Genomic DNA, 18,105 nt, shown 5'->3' on the forward strand with positions numbered 1-18,105 from the left:
GGAAGAAGCGAGGGTTCCCGCAGGGTGCGCAAAGCCGGGCTGGAGACGGTGGCAGGGTGGTGATGGGTGACTTTCCTCTTGGGCTTCCAATTCTGTCTTTATAACCATGGGGCAATGAGTTTTTAATTTAATTTTATTGTTCTGTTCATCGTCGCCTGAGGGTTTTTTCCTTTGATGTTTTTAGAGAGAATGGAAGGGGGGAGGGGGGAGAGAGAGAGACAGAGAGGAACATGGATGTGAGAGAGACACATTGATTGGCTGCCTCCCGCACATGCCCCCAAACCCGCTGTTTCCTTTGTGAAGCCCTCCCGTTCGGGATCCACGGGGCCAGCAAACAGCTCTGCCTGCGGGGAGCGGCGGGAAGGCCCGCTTCCTCCTGCCTGCGCACCCTGCTCTGGGCGGGAAGACAGGTGGGGACCCCAAGGTCGATTTTATTTTTCTTCTGAACCAAAAAACCCTTTCTCTCCACGAGAGAAATTCTAGGCCTACTGACTCAAAGGGCCACCAGCTTTTAAAAATAACACGAAGAAAAAATACTGGTTTTATGTCCTGGGGGGCTAGTTCCCCTGCCACTTTGTACAGAGCTGGGAGGGGCTGTGCCAGCGGAGGTGCCTCTGAAATCAGCCAGCTCCTCCTCTCTGGCCAGTCCTCATGGTCCCCCAGTTTGTAGTTCATGATTAAGGGCTGGGCCTTCACTCTGGGCAATTTGGAGACCACGAGATGCTTTTGAGCAGAGAAGGGATGGATGTGCCTTGACTTAGACTTTGAAAGGGCCTCTGGTTGCGGTTGTGTGAACCCGCCGCGGGGATCGAGGAGACCGCTAGTTGGAATGCTGTCTGAATACTGCAGGTGAGGAGTGATGATGGCTTGGGCCAGGGTGGAGGTGACCAAGGTGCCAAGAAGTGGTCGGATTATGGATGTATCTGAAGGCAGAAACGACGGCTCCTGCTGGGAGTCTGAACGTAGAACATGAGGAAAATAGAGTAAAAAATGACGTCAAGATTTTGGTCTGAGGGACTGCAAAGGTAGAAGTGACATTTCCTGAGAAGAGAAAGTGCAGGGGGAGCAGGTCTGGGCGGGAGGGCAGCAGGTGTCGGGTTGGGAGTGCGTCTGGATGTCCACATGGAGGTGAAATAAGCAGTTGATACCTGAGGTTGGAATTTGGTGCTGGCGTCGGGGGTGGGGGTGGTGATGGAATGAGCATCTGCCCTCCTTCCCAGACAGTTAACAGGGAAAGTAAGTGGGGTGAGATCACACGTTAGATAAAGAAGGAGCTTCAGAAAGTATCCTGCAGAAGGGGGAAACCGAGGCCCAAAGAGGGTCACACTGCAAGTTAGTGATGAGCTGAGACAGCACCAGTTCTCTGGGCCCCCTCAGCCCTGCCTGCCCCGGGCCTTGCAGGCTGCGGCGTGGACTGAGGCAGGAGCCGAGGCTGGGTGACTCCCAGTTCTGTTCCCCTGCAGGTCACCATCCTCGTCAGCCTGGCCCTCGCGTTCCTCGCCTGCATCGTGTTCCTGGTGGTCTACAAAGCCTTCACCTATGACCACAGCTGCCCAGAGGGCTTCGTCTACAAGGTAAGGGACCGTCGGCTTCCACGGGAGGATTTACCAGTGTCGTCCTTTCACCGGCGCCCAGATTCTGGGTGTGGCCCCCTCCCTGCAGACTATTGAAAGTGTAGCGTGTGTCTGGCCAGGGGGTTTCGATTTTGCGGGAAGGACTCGGTCTCCAGGAGACAGCGGAGCCCCTCCCTGAGGCAGCACTCGCTCTGCAGAGGTGGTCAAGCTCCCGATGGAGGAGAGCCACTCTCCTTCTGGAGACACCGCTCCGGCCTTGGAAAGCTCCCCCTTGGCAAGGAGCATCCCAGTTTGATGGCTAACCCGTTGTCCCCAAGGGGCCCCGTGGAGATGGAAGACAGGGAGCCTCTGAGGGTGTCTCCCCAGTCCGACTGCGCTCCTTCCCTTGAAGAACTGAGTCAGCTGCATGACCCCTGGGCATCTCCTCGCCCCTCTGAGCCTCCATTTTCTTACCTGCAAAATGGGCACAGATAATGCCACCCACAGGCTTTTGTGAGGCCTGGAGAGAACTTGAGTAAAATCAGTTAGCAGAGGGCCTTCTAGGTGATGGGCTCTCAACAAACAGCTGCAATAGGGACAATGTCTGATTTGGATCTAAAGCAGGCCGTTCACCTTTATAAATTACCCTTTTAGCTGAGAGCCTGTTAGACATTTTCATACCTGTTCCCTCAACGGAGCTGCACGCCCCCCACCCCTGTTCTGAAACATAGGGGTCTGGCCCCCATTTTGCATCTGAGGAAACGGAGACGAGCGTTTGGCGAGCGGCATTTCCCGGGCCGTCACCTAACATTCCAGAGCGGGAGAGTCGGGTGCGGACTGTCCCCCTTGGAAGCCCGGCCCCCGGGAAACACACACATGTGACGTCCAAAGACACGGAGCTGAGGCTCTTAGTATGAAGCTGAGGTTCTGGAAGATTGGTGATAGCTATCATAGGGGGCAGTGAGATGTAGCCACACGGTGGACTCCGTGCAGCGGTGAAAATAAGGCGGGAGGTGTCCAGACACGGATGTGGAACCCCCTCCACGAGGAAAATGAAGACGAGGTGCTGCGGGGCGGGTGGGGGGGCAGGCTGGCTTCTATTTGCAGAAGGAAGGGCCGTAAGAATGAGCTGCAAGAGGGAGGAAAAGGGACATGAAGGGAGTGCCTTGGCGGGGTGGCTGGGAGGGAGCGGCGTCCAGGGCATGGGGGGGGGGGCGCGGCGGGGAGGAGCCCGGATTCTCCCCAAGTCTTACTGAATATTTGTCCTTGACATATTGAAAATTAAGGGAATAAGAAAAGTTCCTGAAAATCAAAAGCAAGCTAAACAAAGAACCTAGCGAGGTCAAGTTGGGGACACTAACTTACAAAGACATGAAATATTTCAAATGACTGTGGAGCACACTGTTCCCTCAGGGATGTACTCTAAGGATATAGAGAAATCATCAGTCTGGGCGCCATAACCGGGGGTGGTCTGTGACCATTTGATATGTTTACCGGAGGGCGATGCAAATATGTAAGCATGTCAACGTCGTCAGGAGCCAAGGCTGCTGACAGAGAGGAGACACAGGTGTAAACTCAAGGAAATAAGATAGACTTTGGCTGTGGGCAGTGGCCCCAGGTGGAGAGGACCCGGTGCCACCGACAGTGTCCATGACAGTGACACAGCCAGTAACAGAGGAGGTTGCCCTTGAGTTAGTATCAACATCAGGTTTATTTCTCCAGGCTCAATAAAGTGTCGGCTTTGACGATGGTGACGACGCTGGGGAGCCCGGCCAGGTGCTGTCACCCGCTGTCTGGCTGGGGCCCCCAGACGGGGTGGCAGTGTCTCAGGGCAGGTGGGAAGCAGTAGTGAGCCGCCCCTGACTGTCTCTCTCGTCCCCAGCACAAGCGCTGCATCCCGGCCTCCCTGGACGCCTACTACTCGTCACAGGACCCCAGCTCCAGAAGCCGCTTCTACACGGTCATCAGCCACTACAGCGTGGCCAAGCAGAGCACTGCCCGGGCCATCGGGCCCTGGCTGTCGGCGGCCGCCGTCATCCACGAGCCCAAGCCGCCCAAGACCCAGGGCCACTAGAGCCCCAGTGCAGCCAGAATGGGGGCGGAGGGGGACCCCGATGGCTAAGCCAAGCTCCAGTTCCAAGACAACACTGTACTCCTGGGAGGTGGGGGGGGGGCCGGGCGGGGTGGGGGCTCACCTGACCTATCGTGCGCTGGGGTTGTCCGAATCGCTCTTTCTTTTTGTCTTTGGTATTGTCGCTTCGTCCCCGAGTCAGGCTCATGTACAAAGGCATGTTTCGTGTTGACTGTTCCCATGTAAGATATTTTCAAAGCCACTGCTTAGTATTTGTTAGCGAAAATAAAACAGAAAAGGAAAGAAACAGAGAAGTCAAACAGAAAAAAGATGGATCTGGCTGCATGTGGCGGGCGTGGCGGGGCAGCGAGGACCCTCTGGGCCGTGAGATGAGCTGCGGCTCGGTGCGGGCTCCGGGAGGTGGGGAACCCGGCGGCGCAGGCGGGAGACACAGGCAGGGCTTGGCCGCTGGCTGCAGGGCGGAACACGGGAGGGACAGGCAGAAGGACTGGTTGGGACGTTAGTGAGCGCAGGGAGCCCAGCGCAAGGCCACCGTGCCCAGAGGGGTGCGTCCTGCAGGGTTAGCGGGAGTCTGCACAGACCGGCTGCGAGCCTGCTGCCGGGGTGAGGGTGGTGTCAGCAGGCAGAGAAGCGCGCAGATTCCTTTGTCTTTCCTGGTGTTTCTAGATCTAGGCCTGGATCTGCCCACGCTCCTGAGACGGCCGGGCCGGAGGGGACAGGAGGAGAGGCTGCAGAAAGGACGCAGGACAGGACGGGTGTGTGACTCTGGCCACGCTATAAGCTACAAGCACAGGCACCGATTTTTAAATTTTTGTTGCGTTGTTTGTTTCCCAAAGTGCTAATAACAATGAGGAAAACAGTAGGAGTCGTAACCGGGAAGCTCAGGGGGAGCGGGGAGGCTCGAAGGTGGGGCCGCAGCACCGCGAGCTCGTTTCTAAAACCAGCTGCAATATGCGACCCTGGTGTTGGCGGGACACCCGTCCAAACTCCCGGAGCTGGTTCTAGAAGCTCTTGACAAGGAGGCTGCGCCAGCCCTGGTCAGGCCTAACCCTGCCCTGGGCCACGTGGGCACTCACACCCACGGCCCTCCCCGCAAACATTTCGGGGAGACCCGCTCTGCCGGGTGTCGGCTCCAGGCCCACAGGGCCAGGCCTGGCTGGAGAGGTGACAATTTGAGATGTGTTTCCCCACAAAGCTCTGAGGGACCATTTAAAGGGCGTTTTTGTGGCTTGCTTTGTCGCTGATCACTGTACGCAGCAGCTGGGTCCCAAGACTAGCACGGCTCCCATTGTCCCGCCAGACGCCATCATCTGACTCTTCCTCCCTCCCCACCCCTCGGCCCCATTACCCAGAGTCACCTGTAAATTCATTGGTCATCTGAAGCCAAATAATGAACCGTCCCTAGCCAAACCGCTGAGCGCTTTATAATTTCGTGGTGTATTTTTGTCAGTAGGTAGCAGAGGCTGAAGTATTTTTTGGTGTAATTCTTGAATTTTTCTGACAGGAAACAAATAAAGATAGATGTGTCTGAGAGTTGTGACCTTCCTTTGTGACTTTATCTTCTGCTCAGCGGGCCAGGCAGGGAAGTGGCTGGGGGCGGGGGTCCCTGAGGTCAGGGGGAGCTCTGGGGACAGTGTCCTATGAGGCTGGGGCTGGAATTGGATGGGGGGGGCTCCATCCTTAGGTGACAGGTCTGACCGATGCTGAGGTCAAAAGCAAAGACCAAGAGAGGCACCTGGCTACTTGCCTGCAGCCCCGTGTCCTCCACGTGAGCACCTGCTGGGCACCTGCTGAGGGCCAGGCTGTGCAGGGCCCGGGGCGTTCAGTGTGAGTGACGAGTTTCCCTGCCCTGCAGCCTGGAGGCGGAGGCAAATGTGGAAACAGACATGCGCAGGAAAAGTCTGGGTGCCACCAGCCTAATACGATTGGCCGTTCAGAGGGAGAGGGTGGGCAACGAGTGGGGCCCCACTCACGAGTAACGCGTTGAAATCTTCTTTTCACCTTGGAAGGTGGGGGTTATTGACCCCATTTGATAGATGAAGAAACTGAGGCTCAGAGGGATAAAGAGGTGCCAGGGGCTGCAGCAGATGCGCTGGGATTCAAGCCCAGGTGTGTGTGGCTCCTTTGCCCCCTCGACTGTGTCTGTGAGACCCTGAGCAGTGCCGGTGAGGTTGCGGCCATTCCTCAGCCAAGTGGCAGTATCGTGAAAGCGAACGAGCCCATCCCCAGCCGGGACTCGGTGTCCAGGGTTCACGCCGAGGATAGCAGCACAGTGCCCCGTGCCCTGTGCCATTGATTAGGTGCTTTGTGTCCTGGTTCAAGTGCCTCCCGTGAGGTAGGTGTCGCCTCATCAACGTCACTGCTGTCCTGTCCTCAGCACCCGGATTCGGAGATGAGGGGAGGGGGCAGAGCAGCAGGCGGCTCCTGAACTCCCGGTCAGCGGTCAGGGAGCAGCCCCCTGTGGTTCTGACCGCCGGGCTGGCACCAGCGTGTGAGCCACGGTGCCATCAGCACTGCCGGCTCCCTCCGCAGCCCGGCTGGGAGCCGAGAGCCTGAGTTCACGCCTCTTCTCCAGCTCGGGCGGCAGCCGTCGAGGGAGCGGCCAGGCCTGGCCGGGCTGACCGGGAGGCCGAGAGGCCCAGCTGGTGGCTGCGCCGGGGTTGTGACCGAACACGCGTGGCTGGTGGGAAGAAGGAGAGGGCACGGCTCCTGCCTTTGGGGCTGCCCAGCCGAGCACGGGTGTGAGGCCAGCCTCCCCGCACCGCGCAGCGCCGGCTCCAGCGCCTCTCAGGGCCCGGGCGGGCTCTCCACTCGCAGAGCAGGTTGACCCATGTGGCCAACGTGTAAACACCCACTGTATTTTTCAATTACACAAAGTCAACTAAAGACTTCATGGACACATGTTCAAACACTGTCGCAAATGCATTTGCTACTCCACTGCCTGAAAAAATAACCCAGGGCTGTGGGTATGTGACCCGAGAGGAGAGAGTGGCAGGGATCGGAGGCGGCGGTGGGAAGGACGGGCCCTGGGACCAGGCGCTACTCCCGGGGGGTCAGAATTTTCTCATCAGAAGAAAGGGGGGCCCCTGACTGCTCCCATGAACACCGAGGCCTGGGAGGTGAGTTCTAGGAGAGCGGAACCCAAGGGGGTGGCCGGGGGAGCCGCTCTGGTTTCGGAGGATGGGGTTCACCGAGCGCTGCTGGCTGGCGGAGGGGGCGCGGCGCCAGGACACCATGGCTAAAAACCACCTGCACTCATGGAGCGAGCTGTTCGTGGCCTTTGCTCACGTTTTAATCCGCTGGCCGACACTGGAAACCTCGCCCAAGGTGTGCAGGGGACCCGGTGAGGCAGAGGCTCTCAGGAGGGGTGGGGGTGCCGCGGTGGGCATCAGCCGGGGGTCAGTGGAGGAATTCAGGAGGGTGGAGAGAAGACAGCACAGAGCCATCCTCCAGGCCACTGGGACAGGGGACAGCTTCATGGGAGTGGGGGAGGGGGCTCCTGGTGTCTCCCCTGTGCCCAGCTGGGCACAGAGGTCAAACAGGCACTGGAAGCTGCCCCCACTCCCCGGGGGCTCACAGTCCAGGCTGGGCGGGAGAGCGGGGGACACGCACAGCCAGACAGCTGGGGAGAGGCCGCGATGGTGCCCGGGGGGAGGGGGAGCCCGGGTGGGGGGGAGCCCAGCTGTGATCAGGTCAGGAGATATTTAGGGAGACAGGCATTTTTCTGTTGATCAGTTTACCCGCATCCACGCCTGAGCTGTGCTCTCATCCAACTGGGGGTGTGGAAAAGGGGAAGAAAGAAACGCTGATAATCTTCCCAAGAAGCACACAACAGCATCTCTTAAAGAAAACACCAGGAGACAGAGCCCCTGAACAGTTGCTAGGAAAGGGTTGGTTTCCATGGCAACATCAACTCAGCCTGGCACCGCGGGGTGTTTCTCTGCCTCTGACCTTTTCTCAGAAATGATGTTCCTGAGAACCCAGGCCCAAAGCACATCACCCCAAGATGCCCACCCCTCCCTGGCTCCCTGTCTCTCTCCGGCAGTCCTTGCCTTTGTCTCTGCCTCTCTGGAGGTCCCTGGGGAGCACTGTGCTGGGTGTGGGGTGGGGCACAGGGCAGAGGGGAGCACGGAGTCCCCAGAGGAGCCCGGCCTCCAGGCTCAGCTCCTCCCCAACCTTCGGCCTCAGCCAACTCCCTGCCTCTCTCTGAGCCTCAGTGTCACCATCTTTAAAATGGGGATGGGAATTGTACCGACTACCTCTTTTGCAAGAATTCAGTGATTGTTTTTAAAGACTTGCCTGTAGCCGGTGCTCAACAAGCTGTAGCTACTGTATCTTTAATAAGCCTCTTACTTGGCTTGTTTTGTTTCGTAAATTGGAATTATTTATAAGTACCACCTGCCCCCATAGGGTTACTGGGGCTTAAAATAAGGCAGGGCTGGGACCTGCCCATAACCTTTCCCTGGACTTAGCTGGCCTCAGGCCTGTCTCCCAGTCTCAGGAGGGTGGCCTTATGTTGTAGGTGTTGCGTGGGACCCAGTGGCGAAGTCTCCTTGACCACCTGAGCCAGGTGCTCCAGGAGTGCCCCTGTGTGGGTTACGTGAGTGCCCCTGTTGTAGGTGAGTCTTGATTGCCGTTGGGCCGTCCATGCGTAGGGTCGACCTCTGGCTGGCTGACTGTGAGGATCGACCCCGACCACAGTGTCCGGGCTGCTGTGCAGGCGTCTGGCGCCTGCCGAGGTCTCCCTTTGGGTGTGTCGCTCATGGAGCTACTTGGATCCTGCTCTGATGTGGTCTGAAGCGGCCACTGGATGTGTTGGTTCTGGGGCCTCTTGGGAGTGACACTGCCTGTGACTGGCCCTGGCAACCTGTTTGTAGCTACAAAGGGATCCACAGTTGCTGGCTGCCTCTGCTGGGCCTGGGTGTGCGTGGGAAGGGCCAAGCTGTGCAATAAGGCCGGATTCCACCGGCACCCACGCCGCCTGCATCAGCTGCTGGGGGTACAGGCGGGGGACCTGGTCCCGCCCTCACCCCCGGTCCTCTCCTCACAGAGCTAAGGCTGCCCAGGAGACAGGGCACAGGGTTGCAGACGCTCCCAGGGGACTGTTGCAGGGAAGCACCCCACGGCCTCTGCGGCCAGGGCTTCACAGAGTGGTGACACGGAGAACAGCCCACAGACAATAACAGCCAGTATCCTGGCAACAGGGACACCCTCGCAACAGCCCCGCCATGAGCTGGGTGGCAGCAGAAACAGGAGAGGAGCTTCGTTTGGACCAGATGAGCTGGGAAACAAACTCTCTCCCACGCAGGTTTGCCGCTGACCCTGGGACGCCTTTGGCTTCGTGAGTTAGATAAAGGAGCTTCAGCCATTGGGCTTCAGGTCTGCAAAGGGAGTCGGCATCTAATTGCATTTGGAAAGAAAACAGAGAAAAATCTTCTCAAGTCATTACCATCTCTTCCAGCATGAGAAGTGGCGCTTTTCATGAGCTGTTCCTCAGCCCTTTGCGCAGTAACACAGATGAAAGCCTGGCGGAGCTGGGCTCGGGCCAGCCCCGCAGCCCATCCATCCTCCCGCCACACAGACGGGTGGCTGCGGGGTGGGCGCCTCCTTGTCGGAGAGAGCGCTGCCCTCCCAGGATGGTGACCGTGACCTGAAAAGCAGCGAGCAGAGCTTTGCGCCGGGGCTTTGGCCTGCAGACCCTCCTGCAGCCCTGGGAACGGAGCCTCTTTCCAAAGGAGGCCTGGAAAATACGGCCAAAAAGGGCACCGGGCCATCTGCCCCTCTCCCATCCGTCCCTCTTTCATCCAGGCCCATCAGACAGCTTTACTGTGGCCGAGCGAATCCTGTGCAAATAAATTTCCTTTCCCCAAAGCGAAGGGACAGCTTTATTATGTTTGGCCCTTAATGCAACGAGATGGGGAGAATTCGATTCGCCAGATTTCCCGCTGAGAAGAGCCCTGTTTGTTCGGAAGAAATGCCCTCAGGAGCCGAGTTGTGATAAAGGGCGATAGCCTATGGCAGGGGCCTTCAACCAGTCCCACCCCAAGCCCCCTGAAACAATCATTCTAGAAAGCTTTGTTTTCCCGTGCACAGTTTTAGGTTGGTAGGTAGAGTCTCTTAAATCAGACATTTAAAGGGTTGTAAGAGGTGGAAATTACTATTTCTTGTATGTTACGTATAATATTATATATTATATATATAATTCTTAAAGCTCTTTCAGTTTTGAAGACTGCCTGCCCCTCGCCTACACAGCAAGAACATTTGTTTAAACCATCAGTCAAATCAAACTGCTAGAAAATATCTGACTTCATTACTTAGTTCAAATATATTTGATCTTGAGACAACTGTACCGCTTCTGAATTCTAATTCTCAAATAGATGATAGATAGATAGATAGATAGATAGATAGATAGATAGATAGATAGATAGACAGATGATAGATAGATAGATGATGATAGATAGATAGATAGATAGATAGATAGATAGATAGATAGATAGATAGATAGATAGATGATAGATAGATGATAGATGATACGTAAACAGACTTGGCTGCACCCATCACCACCATGTGGACCATACAAGCCTCTTCACCCATCTGAGCCTCATTTTCTATAAATGACAAACAATACTTTCTTCGCAGGGTTGTTGGAAAAGCAAATGAAATAATTTAGATAAGTGTGCGGCATGGAGCAGCACCGTGTCCATAGTTAACCACTAACTCAGGATCACTGCCCTCTCCCCATCTCCTGTCACACTCACGGCCCGTCTTCAGGCCCGGGCTCTGCCCTCCCTGAGGGGGGCTCCTGGCCTGGCCCGTTGTGTCCGGGTCCCCAGAGCGGGGCTGGGCAAGCTCCGGCCTGCGCCCTGGGCCTGTCCATAAGCTTGTCCCGGAGCGCAGGCCCCCGGTGTTTCCACGCTGTCTGTGGTGCCACAGCCCTGCCGAGCGCCTGGGACAGAGGCCCGCACGGCCCGCAAAGCCTTAAGCATCTGCTCTCCTGCCGTTTGTGGAAAGAGTTTGCCGACCCCTGGCCTTGAACAATGTCCAGCACTGAATAGACAGATGCTCGTAAATAAATACGTCTTTGGAGAATGAACGAGTGAATATGGGCTGTGGTAATGGGTTAGCTCAACTGGAATTTTCCTCTTGCTAGATTTTTTTTTTTTTTGACAAGCAGGTTCTCTCCCTTGAGCTAACTGGTATTTAAAGCTGACACCCTGATTATTAACTTCATCTGGATGTGGCTGGCTGCGTGGGTGGTGAAGCCCTGGAGAGAGGAAATGAGAGGAAAGATAAGCGGGAAGAGGCGGGCGGAGGCGCGGAGAGCGGAGGCGCAGGGCCGCCCCTCAGCCCTCTGAGCAGCCTCTGCCCCGGTCGGGCTCGCGTTCAGTCGGGCCTGGACCGGTGCAGTAGCCCAGCCCACAGCCCGGCACGTGGGAAGCACTCGGGGTTTGTTGAATGCGTGAGATGGCTCAGTGTGGAGCCTGGACAAGAGAGCAGGAGTGGAACCAGGGATGGAGGGGACAGTCCAGCTTTATCCAGCCGAATGCCTCAGAGAGATCAGTTTACCTCTCTGCTGCAGCAAGAACAAGGGCCTTGTTCTGCCTCCCTCTTAGGAGTGCAGAGAGCCAAGAAGGACCGAGTGGGCAGTGGAAGGAAGAAAGCGGGCTCATTTACGGAGCAGCGACTATGTGCCGGCACCGAGGAGGACATTTCATACGCTTTCATCAATGTTCACAACCAACCACTGAGGCGGCGAGGGCCAGATGGGAAACTGAGGCCTGGGAACTTAGCCTGGTGGTCTTTTCATGTCTCCTTGAGCTTTCTGATCTCGGTTTCTCCCAGGGAAGAAGGGGGGAAGGGGTGACTTCCTCAGGCGTAAGCGGTGAACTTGTCATCCGGACACTGAGCGAGAACATATGGAGAGGGGCTGACAACTTACTAAGAGCAGGCGCCGTCCATCGTCTTAATTCGACGCGTGATGTCATGATATCAGGTAGAAACGCTAGTGAGTCTTGGCTGTGTCTGTCCCGGGCACTCTGGCACTTGCTTTGACAGGCACAATTTTGCTAACCTCACGCTTCACCCCCATTCTACAGATGAGGAAACTGAGTCTCTGAAGGGTTAGGGGACTTGCCCCAGGTCACAGAGCGGGTCAGGGCAGGACTGGGATTGGAACTCTCATCCGGTGGCTCAGGCCACTAAGCTCACTGCTTCTCCTTGTGTTAACTTATTTGTTGTTGAGAAAAGGTTTGCTTTGTTTCCCTTGCAGAAAACAAAGGTCCCCACTTAGTGCTTCGAAGGAAGGGTGATTGGTTAAGGTGATGACAATGTTGTGCGAGCAGAGTTTTCCCTGCTAAGTCCGACACCACAAACAGCTCGAGCAGCCTGATTCTCTTGAAAGAGCTGTTAATTAACATCTCGTTCTCACGGAGGTAGGAAAAAAAACAGGTTTATTACATCGAGGGAGAGGCCTTTACCAATTGTCGGAAACAAAAAGCACAAAATGTGAGAACATGCCTGTGGGGGCTGGAGCGCGTGGGGAGTATGGCCAATGACTTTGCATCTAGAAGGTTTTCGCTTTAAATGACTCGCTAACCAACACCCAGAGAGGCTCGGGCAAGGCCCGATTTTAGGTCGGACGGCACTGAAGGCAGCTGGTGCGCGAGGCAAGCGCCCCGCCCTGCGCTGGGCTGCGGGGCTTGGGTGCTGCCCCCCGCATGTGCTCCCCCTCTCCTTCAGCTCATAGATCCTCCTGTGACGTGTAGAGTGGAACCCGGGGCTTAGCCCGTCGGCCTTTTGAGCTCTTTCGTTGCTCCAGGTGATCTGGGCAAGTGAACTGGGGTCCGGGAGCCTCGGGTTCCTAATCTGTAGCATGGGCACAGAGCTCACACCTGCACAGTAGATAGGGCGGCCGTGAGGGGTAAAGAGATGCACCCGGGGGTTCCTGGCCCGCAAAGTGCTCAGAAATGTTAGCTCTCGTCACGATGATCGTGGCCTGCCACGGTTTATGAAATTACAGTCACGCTCTTGAAACTGTGCAGTTAAACGCAGGCACGTTATCGCAGACTTCCCCGAGGATCCCACCACCCGGGCCCCTCGCCTGGGGCTGGCACATGCCCGTCTCCTTGCTCGGTCGTTCCTCTCGATGCCTGACTTTCTTCTGAGCATTTTTTTTTCTCCTGGGCCAGAGGGCCAATGGCTCTTTGGGCATCTCTCCTCTTGGTGACAGTCCTGTGGCAGGAAACTCGCCGATCTGGGAAACAACATCTGTGCAACCGAGCCTGCGGGGAGGTGGTTGACAAGATGTCCCTATAAACAAAGGCCCTGTATCGAGCTCGGCCCTGGGCGAGGTTCGGGGCTCTCCGTATGGGGGGCTCTCCAGGGCTCCCTCATTTCTCCTGCACTGTCCCCCAGGCTGCACCCAGCTTCTCCCCGGGCTGCTGTTTCAGTCCTGCCTTGAGGGTGCCCAGCCGTCCAGCCTGCCTGGGGCTGAGGCTCATGGTACCTCGTTTCTCTTCTCCCTCACCCTGGTGTGACCGCGACGCCCCTCCCGGACCCCTTCTCGTGGCATGTCTCCCATCCCTCTCCTTCTGCCGGTCCCTGGCTCTCTTTCCTGTCCCTCACCAGCCCCAAGAGACCTCAGCCCTAAAGACAGCAGGACTGGGGCCTCTCCTGCCCTCACCCTCCACCAGCCCATGCGCCCTGCACTGTTTCATCCTCACAGCGCCCTGCGAGGAGGGGACTGTCATTATTGCCGCCCTATAGATGTAGGAGTTCAGGCACCCAGCCTTGGCCACACAGCAGGTGACTTGTGAAACCAGACTTGGAATCCAAGTGGGTGCCATGCCCAGCACACACCCAGCAGCTGCCAGGGCACCCTGCCTCCCGCTGGGAAGGGATGGAGGGTGACGGTAAAGCTGCCGAGAGTAAAGATTCAAAGACCAGCCGTCCCGTTCCTGCCCTCGGGTGTCGGCTGCGTGGCACTTATCCCCGGGTTGGCGTGAAAGTGCGCCCGGCGCCACGGTAAGTGTTTTACCCGCATCACTTTATTTAGGCTTTTAAAGAATCCCGCAGCCGCCGCAGAAAGTGGCTGTTAAAGGGACTCTCGGCCGCAGAAGCGAGTCCTGCGGGGCTAAGCGGTGGTCCCCGGGCCACGGCTGGCAGCAGCCCGGCTGGACTCTGTCCCCAGGCCTGTAGGAGAAGCTGCGCCGACTGGGCGCCCGTCGCCCGCAGATGTTCGTTTTTAGGTCCTTGTGCAAATGACTGATGCTCCCAAGGCAGCGGACGGCATGTAGGCTTCTGGGTCCCCTCCCAGGCCGCTTTGGCCCTGGGCTCAGTGCAAGGTCCTGCTCAAAACTAGCCTCTGAGTGACAGTGTCACAGGGTTACCAAAAATCCCATGTGTCAGGCTCGCTTTCTGAGTGGAGGGATTTGTTGCGGGTTATGGAAGCGCACAGGGAAAGGACGCCGTTGGTGGGCAGCTGCTCTCCAGTGACATCCCAGAACTCCAAGAGAGGGGAGCGTGCCCATGGCCATTTCACAGATGAGGAGACTGAGGCCCGGGGCGTTAGCTCTCACTTCCACGGTCTTACAGGTTGCACAGGGCCTGCTTTCCTTCTCTTCTGCTTTCCACAGTGCAGGCGGCCTTGCCCAGAGCTCTGGCCTCAGTGCCAAGTTAGCCCATTAATCAAGCGCTCATGAGTCCCGCCTGGGGCCCGAGTTTGGCCGTGTCCTGTGACGAAGCCCTAAATCCCTGTGGGGACGCAGGTCACGGTGGCCCAGGCTGGCGGAAGCTCTTCTCATTGAAGCCTTCGGAAAGGCTGCATTAACTGGCTCTCTCCTCAAGAAATCAGTATTTTTAGTGGCATTTCAAAACCCTAGGAGAGAAACCTGCTGAGCACGGGGACCTGACAGAATTAGAAATTCTCCTTGAGTCTGGGCGTGGAAAGGAGATATAGGAAATCTTTAGTCTGATGGATCCTCGGCCCAGGTGTGCGGGGAGAATTGATGAGATCAGACTCGAGGAAAAATGCAAATTCCAGGACCGCTGTCCCAGGAGTCACCGGCGGCACCGGCTGTGGTCCCGACTTGTCCTTGATGTGGGATTTGGGGATTACATCACTCACGAAACAGAAACTAAGGCCCAGGGGAGGTAAATGGCCGAGGCCCACAAGGCAGGTGGTTCAAGAATTGTTGGAAACTTATGTGGGGAGGAAATGAGACTTGACAACCAAGAAGGAGAAAGGCAACCTGTGCCCGACCCGGGGCGGCCACAAATCAGAGGGACCCGTCCACAGCGAGGATCTTCACAGAGCGGCAGGCCCTCTGGGACGCAGCGGCTCAGGACCTGGCGGGGCGGAGGAAGCTGCCCTCGTCTGCTTGCTCAGGGTCCACGTCACCAGGAAAGTGTGAAATTGTCCTCGCTCGGTGACCCGGACAGGCCACGTGACTTCCTGAACTCATCCAGCGACTCTTGAGTGTCTGCGGGGCCAGGTGCGCCTCCAGGTGCTGGAGACAGGACACACCGGGAACAAAATCAAGTCCCTGCTCACCCCCATTCTCGCGGGAAAAAGATGGTTTGTGAATGAAAATAATTATGGCATAAAAAGCTAGGGAGCGATGGTGAAAGATGGAGGCTCGGAGGTGCCACACGGCTTCTGGCTTCGTGTTGGGGGAGTGGAGATTGTTGCACAGGTGGGTGGATGCAGTGGCTCTGCCGTCGGCTTTGCACACACCTCAGACGGGAGGGTCTGAATCCCCCCTGGGCTGGATGAGCCAGGACCAGGTGGGCAGGAGAAACAAAGTCGAGTAATACCAGAAGAATGGAATCCAGGGTGAAGGCCGTCCAAAATTATGATTAGAATTGCAGTGAATATTGAGGTTATGGGGAGACAATTGATATCTTTACAATTTATTTCCCCATCCGGGATTGGGGCATGATTCTTCATTATTCAGGATTTTTCCTTGTTGCTAATATTCGTTTCAAAGTTTAATAATTTTCTACAGAGAGGTCTTGCACAGTTCTTAGTAGACTTATTCCTAGATATGGCATGAGGTGTCTTTGTTTTTGTTATGAATGGGAATTTTAATTACATTTTAGAGTTGATTACGTAATAAAGGAAATTATTAATTTTTAAGTGTTGTGCAGATATCTACCTACTTTCCTTTTACTGATGCCTCCTATTAGTTTTGTTATTTTGTTAGCTGGCTTTCATGGGAAATAATACAGTAGCATTGCCTAAAAACAATGACGAAGTTCTTTGTAATTTTAATCCTTTATTATTTTTTCTTGCCTTATTGCATCAGCAGGGACATTGAGTAAAATGTTGTGTAGCAGGGTGATACAGAGATAATCCTTACCTGTTCAAGTCCTAAGAGGAAATGCTTTTATATTTCACCAGTGTTAAACATCAACTATTAGAGTATGACTTTATTTCAGCAGAAATAGATGTTTGATTTTATCATGTGCTTTTGAAGTCCCTATTGAAACAATCACATATTATTCTCTTATTTGTTGAACTAGTAAAACTTATTTATTTATCTATTTATTTTTTATTTACTTAGGTCCTTATCTGAGGCTATTTTTTTCATTGCTTTTCACAGAGAATGGAAGGGAGAGAAAGAGAGAAACGATGTGAGAGAGACACATTAACCAGCCGCCTCCCGAACAAACCCCAACCCGGGCTGGGGATCGAGCCCTGCAACTGAGGTGCGTGCCCTTGGCAGGAATCAAACCCGGGGCCCTTAGCCCTTGGGCAGATGCTCTAACCACTGAGCCAAACCGGCTAGGGCTCGTGAAGTTCATTAATATATTTTTCTGACATTGAATAGAAAAATATCTTTGGCGCGAATTTTGACATACTATTGGATTGGATTTGCTAACATTTTGTTCAGCATGTTTACAGCTATGTTTTCTGAGTGAATATAGTGTACTATTTATTTATTTTTTAGTTTTGATGTCAGAGTTATGCTCACAGACTAAGGAGAAATGATTTCCATCTTGTTATATGTTCTGGAACAGTTTATAGATCATAGACAATGTATATCTTTTGAAAATGTGATGGCATTTGCCATAAACCAGTAGAGTTTATTTCCTTTTTAAGGGACAGGTCTTCATTTACTTTTTCAATTTCTTCTATGTTTACTTATCTATTTAGGTTGTTTACCTCTTCTTACATCAATTTTAATAATTTATATTTTTCTAAAAAGTCATTAATTTCATCTAGATGCTTACTTCGTTGACATTAAGTTGTACCTGGCATTTCTACATTTTTACTATCACTCTTATTTATAGTTCCTTGCCTTCTTTCATCTCCAAAGTTATTTTTTAATATCTTCTCTCTGATTTTCTTGATAAGGGTTGCCAGAGAAGTATCTATTATATTGGTCTTTTCAAAGGACCATCTTTGGTTGCATCGATCAAATTTTCTGATTTTATTTTGCGTGAGTTCTATTTTATTAATTTCTGTTGTCATGTTATTTAATTGCTTCTTTCAGTTTAGAGAGTAAGTTGTTTAGTTCCTTCTGCCTTGTTTGGATTCATGCTAAGCCCTTTTCTTGCCAACCTTTGTGGTTTTCTCATAAATGCACTTGAGACCATAGATTTTTCTCTAAGTGACAGACTGGCTGGAGATGTTACCAGTGCTGAGCAGGACGAGACAAGACGCCGCCAGCCCGCGAGCACGCCTGAGCACCCGTGTGCGAGCCGGTCGCCAGTCGCCGGTGCAACATCAGCTCGGACTTGTTTCTTTCCCACAAATCAGGTTCCAACAACTCCAAAGAGATTTTTAAGTAGGAAATCAGCTCATCCCAGCACCATTTCTTGTTGGTTTAGCTTAAAACAACTTTTGCACACGTTAACATGCTCTGTTCATGTGCGTGCCAGTCAATCATTTAAATTCCAGAGCATCTACCGCCTGCTCAGGCTGTAGCAGTGAACCAGATGTAGTCTCTGTGTTCAGTGTTCAGTCCGGTGGGGGGGGTGCGGGAAGGGGGGGTAGATATATAAATAGGCAACTTCAGTAAATGAAACAAGTGCTCTGAGTCTAAATATTTTAAGACCCGAGAGGAAGGATGGATTTAGTTTGCATGGAGGTGAAAGGGACCAGAAATTTGGGAGGCTCTCCCAAGGGGGTGGCACAGGCTGAGGTTGGAGGTTCAGCCAGGAGTCTGTGGGGCTCCGGGGGAAGGCGCGTCCCGGGCAGAGGAGCCCACTGACATGCAGGAACCGGGCGGGGGCGGGGCGTCGGCTCTCCCTGCAGAGCCCGGTCTGGCTGCAGCCACGAGCTCATTCCTGAGGAGGGGGCAATACCGGAGGGTCAGTGGTGAACCCCCCGAGGGGACCGGGAGGCAGAGCCTAAGGCACTTGGCCTCATCCTGTGGTGGGGTTGGGTGGAGAGATGGAAGCCAGGGGCCGAGGGAGCGCAGGAAAGGGCTCCAGAGACACCTGGGCCTGGGCTGC

The 18,105-nt window shown here is 54.7% G+C and overlaps 1 protein-coding gene across 1 annotated transcript in view; it reads left to right on the forward strand.

The window, feature by feature from the left end:
* Positions 1–3,627, forward strand: part of NSG2 (neuronal vesicle trafficking associated 2) — a 35,543-nt gene extending 31,916 nt beyond the window's left edge. The window contains exons 3-4 of the mRNA XM_016208780.2: positions 1,464–1,574; positions 3,436–3,627. Of these exons, the coding sequence (XP_016064266.1) occupies positions 1,464–1,574; positions 3,436–3,627 (303 nt within the window). The remainder of the gene's footprint in view (positions 1–1,463; positions 1,575–3,435) is intronic.
* The last annotated feature ends 14,478 nt before the right edge of the window (positions 3,628–18,105 follow it).

Source organism: Miniopterus natalensis, chromosome 4 (assembly GCF_054644295.1).
Source record: "Miniopterus natalensis isolate mMinNat1 chromosome 4, mMinNat1.hap1, whole genome shotgun sequence".
NCBI lineage: Eukaryota > Metazoa > Chordata > Mammalia > Chiroptera > Miniopteridae > Miniopterus > Miniopterus natalensis.